The 18,598-nt window shown below is 50.9% G+C and overlaps 1 protein-coding gene across 2 annotated transcripts in view; it reads left to right on the top strand.

Moving 5' to 3' along the window:
* Rab6b (RAB6B, member RAS oncogene family) overlaps nt 1-18,598 on the top strand; it is a 59,705-nt gene that overhangs the window by 9,469 nt on the left and 31,638 nt on the right. For both annotated transcript variants that reach the window (XM_075964836.1, XM_075964837.1), the window contains exon 2: nt 18,153-18,211. In XM_075964836.1, the coding sequence (XP_075820951.1) occupies nt 18,153-18,211 (59 nt within the window). The remainder of the gene's footprint in view (nt 1-18,152; nt 18,212-18,598) is intronic.

Below are 18,598 nucleotides of genomic sequence, written 5' to 3'. Positions count from 1 at the left end.
TGCGGCATGCAGGTATTGGCTCTCTGAGCAGTCTCCTGCCAGTCCTCCCTTACTCGCCCCCCACTTCCTCCTCTGCTGCTGTCTCCCCTTAAAGATGAGGAGATTTGAGAGCACCACACAGCTGAAGAGAAAGTGCTCATCCCTGCCTTGGAGACCAAAACCTAATCTTAAACTAACTGCTCCAAAAGCCAGGGTTGAGAGCCAGGAGCCTGGGCGGAGGTAGAGAAACACCACTCTTGAACCCACCTCGAACTGGGGAAGAGTGGCCTGTTGGGATCAGCTGGGGACTGGTTTTTAACCTTCATGGCCCATGACCTTTGCTCCCTGCCCTTCCTGTCTTGGCAGTCTTCCACTGCAGTGGAACACCACCTGGTATAGCTTTGGCAGCATGGATGTAGCCGATTGCTTCATCTGCATCGACAACCCCTTGAACAGTACCGGATCTATCATCTCTGAGGTCAGGGTGGGGAGGACTCGTCTCTGTGTTGGAGCTCAGCAGAGGACAGAGGCACAACTTTGACTTGTTCAGCCTCTTCGGGGTCTCTGTGTCCCCATTTCTAGAACAGGCAAGGGTGGGAGCTAGAGACCCAGCCCCAGTTCAGGAATAGATTGCTGTAACTGTGACCTGTGCACCAGAGCCAAGTCCTGAGGGATGGGCAGATAAACATCTGGCTAACTCTAAGAAAGGGAGAGAAACATTCCCCCCTGACCTTGTGATGAGCAGGGAGTGGGACACAGGGCAGAGCAATGGAGGCCTTTGGAACCCCACCCCTCTCTCTCATGAGTATGGTGAGCAGGCCAGGAGGGAGCCACAGGTGTAGCCAGAGGGGAAGACAGAGACCAGGGAGTCAGGGAAGGTGTGCTTACTGCCTCCAGCGCAGGCCAGCACAACGCCCTAGGACTTAAAGGACTCACTGGCTTCCCTGGGGATCCCAGAGCCAGGATGCTTGACTGCTCATGGTAGTGGTACTATCCATCCCAGGGTTCTGACCAAGTCCAGTCAAAGGCTGGCGGTTCTGTCAGACTGCTGCTGCTTCTTGGGCACAGGACATTGTGACCGTGCAGGCCAAGAAGAGGACTGTAGCCCTGTGGGGCAGTCAAGAAAAGGAAGATTCTGAGTGGTGCTTGCTGGAGGACCTCCATCAGCAAGTCCCAGTATCCCAGCGCTTCCCGTGGGGAGCTGAAGGGAGGGGCGCCGAGTTCCACCTCTTCCTCCCCCAAGGATTTTTGCTGCTGCTGTGACCCTGAAGATGACACTTAACTGGTCCCTGTAATAAAGTCACACCTTGGGACTGAGCTCTCGGCTGACTTCTGCTCCTTCTGTAGAGAACTCTCCCCAGGAAGGGCTTCATTTCAGGAAAAAAAACACTCCCAAATTATTTTTAAGTTCTTAGCACATCCTACATGCACCCCTAGGGTCTGTGTGCTCTTGATTCTGATTCATCGGGTTTCCTCCCGCTTCCCCACAGCCTACCATAGTACTGCAGGCCACTGCCCAGATCACATGGAGTAGGAGGCCTCACTAGAAAGGCACATGGCCAGCCTCCAGTCCTGGTCTTTCCTACCCACATCAGAAAATGGCAGAGCCCCACATGTGGGGCCAGAAAACTCAGCTCTTCTGCAGCTCTGGGAACAGAAGGGCTGCTGGAGCTGGCATCGTTAGTGTCTGCTGTTTGGGGGCCACAGCTGTGGTGTGGGCGAACTGGGCAGAGGTGTGGACCAGTAGGCACTGCAGAGCAGCCCTGCCTTCTGCCTTTATCTCAGGAAATTGGGAGGAATGTCTGAAGGCTAGGAGACCCCGTGGCGGGGGTCTTGGGTGGGGGGGTAGTCAGCCCAGTTCACAGCCGTAGGAGGGGGAAGGGAAAGGCAGTCCCCCGTGAGCATGTCACAGTGAGTCCCATTTCTCAAATATCCTTCCCCTGAGCGCAGATGAACTTGGTGATGTGCTGCTAGCCCATACAGTACGGCAGAGGTGGCAAGAGGTCACTCGTGAAATTGAGTCATATTACTGGGAAAGGTAACAGGATAGTTTGTCCATTGATTATTTTTCATTGATTAATTAAAATGTATTCTTTAAAAACGTCATACATGTATGCAGTGTGCTTTGATGATAAGCATCCCTTATTTTCCTACTCCATGTCCCCCAGGGGACCACACCAGGTGTCTTTCTCCACTTCTCTCCACCATATATATTTTGAGACAGGGTCTCTCAATGAACCTGGAGTCATTGATGGGCTAGATTCACAGTTCAATGAGCCCTGGTAATTCTCCTGCCTCTACCTCCTGTGCTAAAATTTATAGGCATGTGCTGGCTAAAAAAAAAAATAGCCCTTGCTTTTCACAGGGGTGTTGAGGAGGTCCTCATGCTAGTGTGGATAGCCCTTTGCCCACTGAGCCATCTCCCCAGCCCTCCCCCCAACTGTTTTATTAGAAAACTATTCCTCCAGGCCTCAAATAAGCTGCCTTACTGTGTGTAAGTGTGTGTAGAGGGGGACTTTGTGGCTGGGAGCTGTGGCTGGCCTCTAAGAAGAAAGTGCAGCCACCAACCAGCAAGAGAACGAGGCTTCAGTTCAGTCCACAGCCATGAAGATCCAAAGTCTTGTCGTCTACTTTATAAGCTTGGAGGAGGATTCTAACTTCAGAAAATAAGTACAGCCTAGCAGCAGACACCTTGTTTGTGACCTTGTGATGGAAAACAGCAGCAGATAGCTTACACAGAGGAGAGAAGGTGGTGGGGGTCCCTTTATCAGAGAAGAAGTGGAGTTCTCAGGAGGGATCTGTGACCTGCCCTAGGTTAAGCAGCTGCCCAGGCCCCATTATGAAGCCCTGATGCATGATCTGCTTATGTTCTTCATGTGGTCCCAAATAAACCTCTGTCACATGCAGGGCTAGAACATCCCGCAGGCCCTTCTTGCCATGCCCTTGTATTCTGAGGCTGCCCTGATGGGTGGCCCTCCCAGGAGCCAGGCCGCCATGCTTTGTTGTCCTCTAAGCTCTCTGTTGACCCTTGGCACGTCCTCTTGTATGGAGCCTTCCTGGAGTGGTGGCACATTGGGGGACCTTGTGAGTTCATATCAGCGGCAAGGACAAGGAGTAAGAACAGCTTCTGAGGGCAGCCTTTCAGTAGTGCACTGGAAGAGACCGTGCCTGGCTGTGGCCCTGGTGCTGAGTCCTGTTAGACAGGTGACCCCTCTTCTCTGGCTTCACATCTCTTGGATGTGTGAAAGGTAGCATGGTGCCAGCTGGCAAACCAGGATGTTCTCAGTCTCCATGGTAACGGGGGCTGCTTCTCTTCCTGTCCTCTGTAGATCCTCATACAGCTTCTGACCTTACTGCTGGCCAGGAGAAACGTGGATTCTGAACCATCGGCTCCAGAGTCTTCTGTGGCTTCCAACATTATGGGGCTGCTTTTGAGACTGGCTCCTTAGAGATCTAGAGCATGCAGTGTGGGGGCGAGAATCTGAACATTGCCCCCATTCCCTGTTTCTTCATCTAGGCTGGTGCCTGACCAGCAACCGTCTGTTCCACAAATGTTGGAGGCACTGTGGTCCTTCCAGTGTTCCAGATGGCTTGTGTTCACACAGGCCCGGGGGCCTGAGGTTTAGCAGACCTCATGGTACTTCAGCAGGAGACCTGCTGCTATGCAGGGATCAGTACATATGTCTCATGAGCAGGAGGATGAATGAGAGATCTATCAATTTTCCCTTTCCAACCGGCTTGAGGGGGGCCGACCTCTGTCCATCTCCTCCCGAGCCAGAAGTAAAGTGAGAAGCTGTGTGGGCATCTGCGGAGGACAGAAAGAGGAGCGGGGACCCACAAAGGCAGCACAGGAACCAGCCCCTGTTCTCATGAAGACTGAGAACATCCTAGCTCACCAGCCCAAGAGTTCCTCTGAGAAGGGCATGGACTTCTGCATCCGTCATCTGTAGGCCTCTTCCGCAGTCCTGAGCAAGCTTGGTTCCGTTGTCGTGCCAACGCTTTGACCTGGTCTTGGGAACTATAGGTTATTACAAGTCTCTGACAACTCAGGGAGCACAGCCATGCCCCGCAGCATTCTGTCCGCCATCTTGCCACCTCATCTTTCTTCTCTTCCTGAGGCTTTTAACATCCACACCTCCAGCCTTGACAAGAAAAGGATGAGCATGCCCAGTACTTTATCAAACTCATGACTGGCCAAATCAAGACATCCTGTTAGATAAGCTGCCAGATTGCATTAGCAGAAACCTTTTAAAGAGATGGGGTGGGGGTATGGGAATGGAGCATGCTCATCTCCCTTCTCTCCAGCATGCTTGTGATCATGGTGGACCAGTTCTGCAGCTTCTGAGATGCATGGACACAGTTGGTCTGTAATGTCTTGCTGGAGCCGGGCTGAGACTCAGAGCAGCTGACTTAGCTCAGTGTGACTTTCCTGGGAAGCTAAGGGTTGCTGTGTGTGCTGTGTATGGGGACCTGCCAGTGCCATGTGTGTGACATCCAGGAGTCTTTACTTGGCCCTGCATGACGGCACCATACCTTTCTGAGATTGCTAGGAGTGTTTGATGCCACCCTGCGAGGCAGAAAGAATTGGGACTTGGGTAGGCTGGCTGGGGTTGGCTAGCCTATAGTGAGGTGCCGCGATCTCGGGAGGATCCCAGAACCATCAGTCCTAACAGCAAGCCCAGGGAAACTGAGGCATTTCCACACAGACCTCTTGTATTGGCCATGTATGTACACACACCTGTATATATATGTACAACATGCATCTCAGATGTGCACACAGCAGTGGGAACCTGTAATAAGAAAAGCTTACAGCAGCTTCTGAGGCAGCTCAGTCCTGTTCCTCCCTGAGGCTTGAATAGGTGTACAGTAATATTCCAGTTTCTTAGGGAAATCTCACTAGGGGCAGGCGAGATATTCAGCTGTTAAGAGCCTACCCAAGTTTGGCTCCCAGTACCCACATTGGGTGACTTATGACCACTTGTAACTCCAGCTGCAGGGGTTCTGATACCCCTCCCACACATATGAACATGTACTTTAAAATTAAATCTTAAAACATTCACCAACATATTTGTTTAATCAGCCCTCAGTTTGATTATTTCCAGTCTTCTACTTCTCCTGGGCGCATCTGCTTCTTTTTTTTCTAGAGCTTTCAGGTGTGTTGTTAATATTTGTTTAATCAGAATATACCATTTCCTGATTATGTTGGGTATCTCAGAGACATGTATATACTATAACTATTATTTTTCCTTTTAATTGTCTTTTATTTTGTCATACTTTTAGGTTCATAAAAAGTTAGAATAAATAATATAAAGACTTCCCCTTTGCCTTTAACCCAGGACCTCACTTTCTAAATCTTAAGTAGTAGAAGTATAGAATTCTTTTTGGTTTTTCGAGACAAGTTTCTCTGTAGCTTTGAGCCTATCCTGTATCTAGCTCTTGTAGACTAGACTGGCCCCCAACTCTGCCTCACTACTGGAGTGCTGGGATTAAAGGCGTGCGCCACCACTGCCCAGCAAGTAGTAGTGTTCTTAAGACTTTGGTCATATAGATCGTATGGATGAGGAAGCTAAACCCCAGAGAGGGTAGTAACTAGTATAAGGTCACACAGCCAGTCAGAGGCAGAACCAAGCTTATAAAACCCAGGCGTGGTGACCCTCAAAGCAGCTGTGCTGATGACAAGACAGAGTGGGCGAATCTATAGCCGCCTCTCCTTTTGCCCCTCAGTTTTCCCGTACAGTAGATCTGCCAGCAGTGAATTGTCTTGGCATTTGTCTGTCTTTATCTCACTTTCATTTTTGAAATATTTTTTCCTGAAATAGTAGAATCTGGGGCGGATACTATTTCAAAGAGGCTACTTCCTCGGCATGTCCTCAAAACTGGAGTCCTAGGCCAGAGGCCCAGCCCTGAAGGTTCCAACATATCAGGTCCCCATCACCTACTCCAAAGAAAGCAGGGAATAAGGGTAAAAAGACAGAGAAGGATTTTGATGAACCGGCTATGCTGGGAAACAAACTCCATTAAGTATTTTCAGGCTGTCCATCTTCTGGGAACTGACTCAAGGTTTAGGTCTAAGTAGACAGAAGAGTGACCGGGGTAAAAGGTTTGCCTAAGTAAGCAGTCTTGGTTAAACTGGCCAGTTCCGGTTCAGCTAGGTAGCTGACGTCCTTGCTTGAGGGGTCAAGCCAGTCCCCTAAAGACTTCTGTGCAGGGAGCAGGGGAGGGAGGAGGAGAGAGGAGGGGGGATGGAGTGGGACAGACAGGGACAGAAGACACCACGATGGGACAATACACTCAAGGTGGGCATTCTGTCTGTGAGGAGCCACTGCTGCTGATATCCAGGTGATGGCAGTAAAAGCAATGACTAGCCATTCCCTGGTACCTTGTGTTTCATTTTGTTGGGGGTGGGGAGGTGTCTCGGATAGTAAGGTCTGACAGGAAGATGTTTTTATCTACATACTTTCCCGTGTGAAGAGGAAGGAGGTAAACCGGGTATCCCAGTTTTGCAGATACTTCCCTTGGGTGACTAACATGCCTGTGTGCAGAGTTAAGCAGCAGCCTGGACCTAAGTCGTTTGTTTGAGACAGGGTCTCACTGTCTCACTGTGCAATAGAAACCAGCCTGCTTCTGCCCCCTGAGTGCTGGGATTAAAGGGGGGGCACTGGGACACCCAGCTCTGACCCTGAGTTTAAGACCAAAGAGAAAGATGTGGGATGAAGGGTTTTCTCCTGCTTTAGTGGCCTCATGGGACCAGTGGGGATCCAAGCTTTTTAGTAAAAACAGTTTCCAAGTGGCTGTTGCATCATTTCAGAGCAGCAAGGGTTTTTCTCATCGTCCTCTCAGGCTTATAGTTACTTTTGTTCGGACAGTCTGTCTTCAGAGGGACTTAAATGACAAAGGTCGTGGTATTTGCCCGTGTCCTGTCCACGCCCACCTTTCTCTGTGTCACTCAGCTTCCCCCCCCCCCCCAGCATCATTTCCCTCGTCCTTGAAGAATCCAGCAACGGTTTTTGTCGTGATGATCTGCTAGCGACACATTGTTAGCTTTTTATGTGTCTAAATAAATAAAATTAGCCTTTGTCTTGCCTTTTAGAGATGCTGTCCCTGCATATAGAATTTTAAGTTAATGCTTAGTGTATTAACTAAGTTTTTTACTTTCAGAACTTTATAGACATTTGCCCAAGGCCTGTTTTGGGGTTTTTGTTTGTTTGTTTTTTGTTTTGTGTTTTGTTTTGTTTTGTAACCATAGGGCTGAGAATTGCACCAAGGCCCAGGGCCCAGTGCATGCTAAGCAATCCATTGTCTTCTTGCTGCTACCACTTTAGGGGAGCACTCTGCTGCCCCCTTATCTTCCAACTTTTGGTGCACAAAGGACCCCCACCCTTCTGCGCTCACCCTCACCCCTCAGCCTTCTGCTAACCCTGACTCTGTATAGCCTGGAAGTGATGCTTCTTGGGGTGCTTTCAGTGAACTCTTTTCTTTTTTTCTTTTTCTCCCCCGCCACCACCTCTGTCTCTCCTTCAGCCTTTGAGAACATGTATGGAAGACCACTTGACATCAGCCCCCAGCTCACTGGTATTCTGATCATTTTTATTTCCCCCTCCCCCACACTGTCTCCTCTTAGATAGTGTTTATCACTGTTCTCAAGTTCACTGCTGTTAATTCTGTGATGTGTCATCATCTCTGACATTGTAGTTTTCACCTCTGGAATTTTGATTTCTGTTTTTAAAAACATATTTCTTGTCTCTATTTAACTTTTGAGCACACGGAATGTAGTTATAATAACAATCTCATATTATCTATCTGCTAATTCTAGTGTGTTGATTTGTGTTTGGTTCCAGATGATTTTTTTTCTTTTTTCCTTTTTATGTTCCCATTTTCAGGCTTCTTTGCATGTCTGGTGATTATTCCTTATGTGTATGGGTGTTTTGCCTGCATGTATGGCTGTGCACCACAGGTGTGCCCAGTGCCCAGAAAGGGCCAGAAGATGGCATGAAATTCCCTAGATCTAGAGGTTGTGAGCGGTTTTGGGTGCTGGGAATTGAACGTCTGGAGGAGCAGCCGGTGGTCTTAACCTCTGAGCCATATCCCCAGCCTCACCTGGTGATATTTTTTATTGGGTATCAGGTACTGGGAACTTGTTGTTATTGGGCACTGCATAGTTTTATATTCCGATAATATTCTGAAGAGTCGTTAGTTGGGTCCTAAGCAACACTCAGTGAATTGCAGCCCACTTCTGAGGTCCCCCAGTGTCCTTCAAATGATGAACATTCTAGGTGACTGGTGGAAACAGGGGCTGTCACCAGCCCTGTCTGGGCACTAAACATGGCTTCCTCTGCTGTAGGGGGAGGTCATTCCTCTGCCCCAGCTAGTTCCTCTACACACCGGCTGCTCAGTGCTCAGCTTGAGACTTGAGAGAGACCCTCCTAGATGCTACAGTTTTCTCTCTGGTCCTCTCTTCTGGAACTTTGTCTTGTTGACTCCAGTTGTTTATCTCCTAGGCTCTCAGCTCCGTCTCCTCCACTCAGGTGTGCACCAGGTTCCTCTGATGCTCACAGCATCGCCTGTGGAGCACACGCCATTTGTCCCATGTCTCTCTGAGACCGCCGTTGCCTAGAAGCCATTATTTTACATTGTTGTTTTCTGAACTTGTCTGTCATTTGAATGAGATGGTGTATCTGGTCTCTGTTTCTCCAGCTTGACCAGAAGCTAAAATCGCTGGATCTTAGGGTTCTCATATGTTTGTCTGCCTGTCAGGACACTATCCTGAGTCCGTGACTATGAAGGCTGACTTGATCTGATCATCAGCCTTGTTTTTTCCGGTAGTGATGGCATTCAGTTCATTGTATAAGTGTACGCATTGGCCCTTTGAGTGGCTATAATTTCTGCACTCCAGACTCTTTTCTAATGTGTTTTGGAACACAGCTCATAAAAAAAGCATCTCAGTATCTCACACCTGGTTTGGTTTTTAATCACATGAGTAGAATGGTCTCCCTCTAGCTGTCTCACTTCTACCGCTTCTCATGGCCAACTGGAAGACATGAGGTTAACACAGTGCAATAAGGTATTTTGAGTGCAGGTGTTAAGATATCCATATAACTTTAATAATAATGAATTGTTATACTTGCAATATTATGATTATTATCAGTCTCATATTTCAGGGGCTCCATGTCATTTCCTGGCCTTGAACTGGGAAAGCCTCAGTCAGAGCTCAAACTGCTTGCTTCTTGGTTCTGAACCGAGACTGGCTTTGACTTTGGGTTAAGGAGTAGGATATTCCTGTGGCTGATGCACCCAAAATCATTAAATCTCACAGTGGGATTGGCCAAGACAAATACCCCAAGGGTTTTCTTGGGATTAGGGGAGAACAAGAAATCTCAGTTAGGTTTGGCTGGGCAATGATGGTTTCCAGTGTCTTGGGATCTCATGAGGCTGGGCGGGGGGTGGGGAGAGTCCAAGATTAATGCACCAGTTCCCAGGCTTTGGAGAGAAGGAGGGAAGTGGACAGTGTGAAGTGCCGTCCAGTAGCCTGTGGATTGGCCTCCCCCTGATGCAGACTGGGTCTCCAGAACTCACCTGTGGCCACACGTCTGTACCTTTGCCTGACATCTCCCCACTTCCCTCACCCTCTGCCATTAGCTACTCTCTACGCTCTGTTTCTGAAGATTGAACTTATAGGTGAAACCACACGGCTGTGTCCTTGTGTGTCTGGCAAATCCTAAGTGTGTGTCATTACAAAAAAGGTACCTGGGAGTCTGGGGAGATGACATTGTGAGTAAAGCCCTTGCCGTACACATGTGATGATTGGCATTCTGGTGCCCAGCCCCTACATATATACCAGGTGGTCATACCAACCTGTGATCCCAGCACTCAGGAGGCGGAGATGGGTTATCCCTGCAGCAAGCTGGCTAGACAGGTGAGCCAAAGAACTCTGGGTTCAATTGAGAATCCCTGCTTCAACACATAAGGTGAAAAACAGCTGAAAAAGATACATGACGTCAACCTCTGGGCGCCACATACACATGCACACACCACACACCACGTGCACACACCACACACATGCACACACTCACCACATACACCACGTGCACACACACACACACACCTCAGGCACGCATATACACATGTCAGAAAGGTAGCTGTGTTGTGATGAATACGTTAGTTAAACTAACTGCTGTATCGTTTCATAGTGCATCTCCCTATCATCTGTCTGCATCTGTATAGAGAGGGAGTTGCAGCAAAGCTTCACATTGTATGCTCTAACTGTGTATAACTTTCCTTTGTCAGTGTGTCTTAGTAAACCTGGGGGTGGAGACAGAAAGGAAGTGGGAGAACAAAAGGAAACCAGAGGTGAGCCTACGATCCTCTGTAGGCAGGAAGGGGCTGAGCCCCCCTGAGCGGCCAGAGGCTGGGCACCTTTGGAAGGGTCTCACCTAGCCCAGCCCTGTGGGCAGCTCTTCCCTCCCCTTCCTTTCTCCTGAAGGAGGAACCACTGGAAAAAAAAAACAGGAAGACAGCCCAGAAAGGGGAACTGAGGCTGGGCCTTCCAATGCACTGTCTGATCACCATGCGAAGCCCTAGCAATGGGCTCAGAGCTTTGATAATGGTGTCTGGAGGACCACCCACCCTGCATACCTGAGGGGTCCTAGATGAGGGGAGCATGCTTGTCTGTAGTATTAGGGCAACAAGGAATCTTTATTTATGGCCCTCTGTTTTCTGCCCTTATCTGCCCTTTCTACATGGGTGAAATGGGGGTGTCTTCTTTATTTCCTTTTTTTGGGGGTGGGGGCTTTTCAAGACACAGTTTTCCTGTATAACTGTCCTGGCTGCTTCTAGAACTAGCTCTGTAGACCAGGCTGGCCTCGAACTCACAGAGATCCGCCTGCCTCTGCCTTTCAAATGCTGAGATTAAAGGCATGTGCAATCACTGCTCAGCCTCCATTTTATTTTTAATTTCTTTTTTTAAATGAAATTTATGCCTTGGTGATGCTGAAGCATGCATAGGCAGCCCGTATATGGCGGTTCTGTTGAACTTGTCCATATTGGGTTTCATGGTCTAAGTTGATGAGAATGACTGACGAGATCTCTTCCTCAAGAGGGCACCAGATCTCATTATATGATGGTTGTGAGCTACCATGTGGTTGCTGAGAATTGAACTCAGGACCTTTGGAAAAGCAGGCAGTGCTCTTAACCGCTGAGCCATCTTTCCTGCACCTATTTTCAATCTCTTAAATTAAAATGTTCTTGTTACTGTTGTTGTTGAAATTATATGTATGTGCCCAAGAAGCCCAGAGGCATCAGATCCTCCTGGAGCTGGAACTGGAGGTACAGGTAGCTGTAAGCCACCAGACTGAACTCTAGTTAGTCCTCTGAAGGAGCAATAAGTGCCCTTAACCACAGAGCCACCTCTCCAACCCCTAGCATGTGGACTTGTATGTTGCCAAGATTCCTTTGGATCCCCTGGTCCTACTCTTTCTTGCTCAAAGGACTGGGGCCCTCAGGGGGCCATAATGGTTCCAAGGTCTGTACCCAGTCAGGGTCGGGTAGGCGGCCGGAACTCCCTTCTGTACCCCAGGACCCCCACTTTTCCAGCAAGTGTGAAGGGTGGTAGTGAAGTGAGTCAGGGCAGGCTTCCAGGGACACTGGGCTTAGATGGGGAGGTGGCTGTGGGGGGCTTTGAGGCAGGGACACTCGGGAAGGAGGCCAGCGGGTCAGCACACACCAGCCTGCTCCATACCTTGCTGTCCCCAGCCTCCCTCTTCCTCCTGCCCTCTATCTCCCTCTTCCAACTTCACTGGCCCCTGAGTGAGGCCCAGGCAGCTGAGCATCCGCTGGCAGAGGGAATTAACACACTTAATTAAAGTGTCCAATGAAGAGCTTTGCATATTTCTTAATTACCGTCTGAGTCTGTGGGGGAAAGGTTTGAAATGGGATTTTTCACCTGTTTCCTCATTTAGCCTACAGTGAGCCAGCCGGGCCCTGAGGGCTCAGGTGGGAGCTGTCAAAGCTGCTTTGAGAACAGGGTGGCAGGGTGGGGTGTGGAGGGGGGGAGCCTGGCCCCAGGCATATTTTTCTTTCACAATTAGAGAGGGCTGGATTTTCTGTTTCTTTAACACGGAGCAAAAGGAAACAAGACTCAGACAAAGGTTGCTGCTGTCTTCTCCTGTTCCTCTCCCCCTCACAGGGTCTAGGTATCACGCATGCTGCAGCTGGGCCAGTGACCGAGAACTAGGTGTGCGGAGGTTGCAGGGAAGGTGCAGACATCTTTTGAGGGCACTATGAAACAGTGACGCAGGGTCTGGGTGGCTTGTCCTCCTGCCAGTTTCGGGCCCTGGGCTGCCAGCATCCCCACAGCATTTCCCGTCTGTGTCCTGAAAACTGAGTGGTCAGGACAGCTGAGTGGGCTGGTCCCATCCTCGGAGTAGGTGGCTTGAGATGGAAGGAAGCAGATTCGAATCTTCAGCCCCTAGAGCCACCTTCTCAGAGCTGCAGATCCGCCTTGATGAGGGCTGGAGACAGGGTGCAGAGACCTAGTGCCTGGCACCATGCCCATTCCTGAAACCCCCAACATCTGAGAGGCAGGCAATCCACCTTGGCTGTAACCATGAGTTACATGCTACTGCCATCCAGGACGTGAGCTCTTCCTGGACCATCAGGAGGACTAGGGTGGATGCGTTTCTTCCCGAGAGTGCTGCAGAGCAGTTAGGGACAGTACTATGCACTGGAGCAGAGAACAGGCTGCAGGCCAAGGCTCAGCGTGGTTGTTACAGCTTCTCCAGGCCTTGCAGACCCTCCAAGCCGGCAGGTGATTTCCTGGGCCCTGTCACATTCCCTGGCCCTAGCAGCCATCTCTCTGCCCACATTCACACTCACTGTGGAGATGAGGAGGGTATGTATCCTTCATAGAGGGAGGCCATACATGCAGCTCTCATCCTGTAACCTGGGCCCAAGTCACGCCCTCATGGGTACCGACTCTCAAACATGGTACTGATGGAATGGCATAGGTGAATGACTGCGTGATGGATCACCCCATCCCTCAGTCCTCAGATCTTCATCTCCACCTCTTCCCACCAATCCAGATGCCGCTTCCCGTCCGAGAGGAAGCTAGGACTCCCCCAGCAGGGCCTCATTGCAGCCACTTCCCTGAAGTCTGTCATTTCAGGTACTCATGGTGGGGTCTAGCTCCACGTGACCAGGGCTTCTCAAGGGCAGCCTGCTTTCTCACCGTGAATTCGGTGCCCAGAATGAACCTGTCAGATCAGCACCCAGTAGAGGCTCACCGAATGTGGAAACTTCTCAGTCTTCTACAGCTATTTAGAACCCAGCAGAATGTACAGAAATCTGTCAGGCTGAAACTTGTGCTGAGTCACGGAGGCCCACAGACTGTGGGAGGCGAGTGGAGTATGTGGACCCTGAGGACACAGGCAGGCAGGCACTGGGAGAAGGCCCCCCAGGCCCAGTGTTCAGTCTGTCCAGCAGCTGGTGGTACCTCCGTGGTGTGTGGGACTGCCTCACAGCCTGTGAGTGTGCAAGAGCCTGGTCCAGCAGCTCAGGAGAGAGTCCAAAGAAAATAAAGTTATTTCATGGGAAATAGGTGTAGACCCATTGCTCATGAGACTGAATGATTGCTTTTATATATTTACTTTCTGTAGTCAGGGCCTACATCTGATGATTCTAAGACTATCTGATCTTTCTAAGGAAAGCTTTTGTGGTGCTCTGAATCTGAGCCGATTACCCAATCTGTCCTTGGGTGCTGGAGTCCAGAGAATGGCTCCAAAGTCTGCTGGTTACAAAGCCAGGTGACTGAATCCATCCTGGGTTCTCACTTGGCTCTGACCTGCTCTGAGGTCCTGTCACCTCCTCTGTTCTTTCACCCCTGTGGCCCCTGCATCCTTTCAGATGGTCCATCTCTCATCAGACTTCTGCCCCACCTCCAGGGTGGCTTCTGTAGCCAATCTCCCCGAGCAGGGTGAGGTCCTTTTAAAGCTCAGAACTGACTCTGAGTAGCTCGTGCCCTCTGTCAAACCACCCCAAACTCAGCAGCAGCAGGAGGAGGAGGAGGATACTTACATGGCCCTCGGGTTCATAATTGGAGCAGGACACAGCAGGGCAAGCATGCTTTGCTTCTGAGCACGCAGCATTGAAAGCAGCCTGGAGGTTGAGGCAAGAGGTCTCAGAATGAGACGGCTCCTTCATGCACAGGTCACCTGAGATAGGGGATGTCTCAGTTGCTTGTCACACGAACACACCAGAGTGATCTCATCCAGATGGACTGGAGTGGGCTTTCATGAGATGTGACAGCCCAGGTCTAGGGCAGGAGCCCACTTCGGACAGGCGATCTGCCCTTTATACCCCGGTGTGGGGAGTCACACAGTATCGTTTCTGTCACTGGAGTCGGACTCGCCAGACTCAGCACCTGAATGAGTCCCAGACTTGCGTTGTGAGAGAGAGCATGTGGAATGCGGACCCCTCTGCAAGCCTATGGTGGGAATGTTGAACTTCCGTTTCTGTGCACATCCACAGCCTTTGTGCTAAGGACTCTTCTGGAGCTCCCACTGCCTTGGAAGCTTCAGCCATGGCTACCATGCCCCTGCCAGCCTAGCCTTTCCATCTGCCCTTTGTCGTCCTCCACAGCTGGCCCCAAGGGTGAGTTTCTGTTACCATCAACCCTGCAGCCTCATGGAGCTTCTGGGAACAGTGTTTTCTGTTCACGTCTCTCCTCGCACACTGGGTCTGACTCCGTTTTCTGTAAGGCAGGGTTAAGACTGAGGGGCCTCCACATAAGTCCCCATGAGATCCCAGCCTTCTCTTCTCCTTTCTTAATGGACATCCCCCACTCCCCACTTCCCCCATCCCCCGCCTCCGCATTGGCTTACACTGTTCCTGCTGCCTGGGGTCCTGCTGCCCACCCCACCCTCCCACCAGCAGCTCTGCTCACAGACCCCAGGATCTGTTGCCTGCCCAGACCTCTACATGAAGCAGCTCCGAGGTGCTGTGACAGATCTGTGCTCCTACCCCAGCTCCACTGCCTGTCTGCTTTCTGACCTTGGATATCTTCATGCACAGGATGGAAGCAAGGGTTCCCGAGGTGACCCAAGGACAAAGCCAAATACCCTGCCCGGTTTAAGTAGAGGCCCAGTGAGCATGAGTGTTTCCTCCTTCCTAGAGAGTCCTGGTCAGTGCCTAGGGGTGACTTTCCTCACCTTCCTTTGGCTGAAGGAACAGAAAGGCAGCTCCTGGTTTAGTCGTGTGGGACTGCACACCCAGGCGATGACAAGTGTTGCCAAGCCCTGAGCCGAGGGCAGAGAGAGCTCTGCAGTGATTCCCCTGCTCGTGTCTAATAAAGTCCTGTCCTGCTTTGCTGCAGTGTGTCTGCGAGCTGTTGTTGGCAGGGAGACGGGGTGACCTTGAGGATGGAGCAGGGTGGGAGCCGCTCTCTCTGGAGGGTTCCTGCAGGGATTAAAGGCTGAGGTTTACCAGCAGTTTCTGCCCCTCCCCCGCTGCTGTCCCGGTGCGTGTGCTGAGTGCTCCCACCCCTCTCGGCCCTTCCTTTTGCCATGACCTACAGCAGTGCCTAGTCAGGTCGATTTCCAGATACCAGCATCTTCTAGCCAGGCCTGTTGTATAGGGCAGGAAAGGGACAGGGAAGGGGCTTCTGCCCTTCAGGGTTAGGTGAGCTTGGCAGAGAACCCACCAAGCCCATAGAGCTCTTTCATTTGATGCCACTGCGGGGACCAGTGTGGGCGGACAGAGGGGATGTAATTCACTCTACTCAGGACTCCTGGGGGTTCCTGGAGACAGCCGTGGAGGACATCTTTCCCTGCAGCTCCCGGCATCTGGTAGCATTGTCATGCTTTGTGTCCAGAGCAGGGCAGTCAGTCCAGTCCCCTAAAGACTGTTGAGCTCAGAGACCTCAGAAGCCAGGGACAGGACAGAGACACTGCAATTCGACCCTGCCCAAGGTGGGGCTGAGACAAAACAAACCGACCAGAAATAAAAGTGCACAGACCAATGTTCTAAACAGCATGATGGCCTGAGGAAGGGTGTGAAGGGGCACCTGGGCCGCCAGGAACTGTCTCCACCTAGAGGAGCTGGAAAATGTTTGGGGGATCCCATGACATGGATACTTCTGACCAACTAGTCCCCAGTGCTCCTCAGGTTCAATAACAGACTCAGGAAAGCACTCCTAAGATTGCAGTGGCGGGGATGAGGGGCAGTGGAGAGAGAGCTCAGTTGGTAGCCTGCCATGCAATCCTGAAGACCCGAGTTTGGCTCCTCAGCACCACGTCACATGTGTGGAACCACACATTTAGAATCACAGTCCTGGCAGAGACAGGCAGATCCCTGGAGCTAGCCGGACTCCCCAACCAGTGAGTCTAGGAGTGCCGTGAATACAGAATGGCTGGGCCCTTTCCCCTTGGAATTACAGCCTGTCTACCCTCAGGGCACATCTGTGTGTTCACAACCCAGCAGGCTCCCCCACGAGCCTTTCCAGGGCATGGGTGTCTAGAGTTCTTACTGGGGTTTCACTGTGTAGACAGAGCTGGTTGAATGTTGTCCGTGTGTTGGAGCTAGGTCTCCAGGCTTCCTCCCTTTCCTGGAGTTTACATTGGCTCCAGACCCCACCCCTCTGGTCTTGTAATGGGACAGCTTCATCCCGAGGCCACCTAGGGAGCCACCACCTCATTAGTATAGGCTCAGGTATAGTGACTAGGGCTTAGGAAAAACAAAGATACTACCCCCCCACCCAAATGCCAATCCAAGCATATAATGTCCCCATCCCAAGACAAGGAGGAATCCGTTTCTTCATTATACAAACTTTGTGCTCGTGGTTTCGTTTTTCTCCTCATCTGTCATTCTGGAAAGTACCTCAGCTCTCTGAAGTGACCTGATCCCTCCTTCAGCCTTTCTCATGTACCTTTCTCTTTTAATCCTTACTCACTTCTGATTACATCCTCTGACTGCTTTGACATGTTATAAAGGGGTCCAGAGGAGTGGCGACCTCAAAGGTGGCACAGCTAAAACATGCCCCAGTGGGATTTGACCCCATCTGGGTCGGACTTGGGTCTTTTGACTGCAGCCCAATCCTGGTTTGTCGGGGCCTCCTGGTAAGGTAACTGCCTCTCTTTCTCCTTTCCGGGATCAGTGGGTTGTCCAGGCCTATCCAGGCAGTGATGAGCCATGCCTCCAGTCCCAGTGTGTGCCCATGGCCTGCTGGACATGGAGAGGACAGAATGGTGAGAGCTCATGGCCGTAGGCATCTTTGCCTTCCTTGTCAGGGATGGTTGTCTCCTGCCACTCCTTCTGCACCTCCCAGGACTGTGGCAGAGTCCTGGGAGGATGGAGGAGAGAAGTGCTCCGTGTTTCAACAAATGTCCCTCTCTTATCCTCCTTCCCCTCCCAGATGGCTAGAAGTACAACAGTTGGCATTCCTGTCACTGCCATGTCCCAGGGGAGCTGCACGGGGCTGTGTCAGGAGCCAAAGCCTGCGGTTTGGGAAATTAGCGGCATTTATGGGTCTCCCAAGAGACTCAGCCTCCTAACCATACTAGCAGTTTTCAGTTGAGGACATTTCTGCCCCAGTTAGGGTGCTCACAGACGTGTGGGTAAGTCTGCAGTTGTCACAGTATCTGGGAATCCTCTTGTCATTTACACGATGGGATCTAGAGATGCTAAGGGCCCAGCGTTGGGCTGGACAGTCAGGCACACTCCACTCCGTGGGGAATAGACTTGCCCTTGAGAGACAATAAGAAAGGACAGCTGCCTTCCCTGCCCCTTTGTCACTAATGTGTAAGCTGAATAAATGGGAAACTCTGTGAGCGGATGCCCCATGGTGAGATGGTGTGGCCCAGGGAACACGGGCAGCTATTAGAAGAGCATCCTGTTGGCCTTGAATGTCCTCTGGTACCCAAGGCCATGACAGACCTGGACTTGGGTGTGGTAGGAATTGGGGAAAGGGTAGGTCTCCTTCTCCATGGTAACCTGGCATCTGACAAGAGTGCCTCTGGAGCTCACCTGGTGTAGACCCTCAGCACCTTGACTTGGGGTCTTTTTCCTGGGTCTGCTTCCCGCCTTCCTGTGGTTCTCATAAGCCAGTATCTCTTTCAAGTTGAAAGACCCTGGCCATCCGGCTCATCTTCTTTCAGCTGAACATCTCTCTTCTTTCTGTCTTGCAGTCGGGAAGACGTCTCTGATCACGAGGTTCATGTATGACAGCTTTGACAACACCTACCAGGTGAGAGCCCCACATCCCCCCCTCCACCCTTCTTCCCTGCTTCTCATCTCTGCCTGGGGCTCCTGTCTGGAAACTACTGCCAGCCTGTCTCCAGGGACTGCTGAGATCAGAGGGGGACAACTCCAGGTTTCTGAGGTGTCTTTTTGCTTTGAAGGAACTTCTTCGCTAAGTACTGGGCCTATGCAGAAAATGATCTCAGAATCTAGATGTTGAAAAGGAAGCATTATTTTTTGTTTTTAGGGAGAAATCCCCAAACCAGAGGGGGTTTGGAACCATTACAATGTTTGGTTATGTTGGGAGGCAGGCAGAAGTGTGCAGGCTGAAACCAAGAGCGGCTGCACGTCCCGAGTGCTTGTGTTCTGTTCGCTGGACTTTACTTGCGCAAAA

This window comes from Microtus pennsylvanicus, chromosome 3 (genome assembly GCF_037038515.1).
Source record: "Microtus pennsylvanicus isolate mMicPen1 chromosome 3, mMicPen1.hap1, whole genome shotgun sequence".
Lineage (NCBI taxonomy): Eukaryota > Metazoa > Chordata > Mammalia > Rodentia > Cricetidae > Microtus > Microtus pennsylvanicus.
This window is presented reverse-complemented; position numbering and strand designations above follow the sequence as displayed.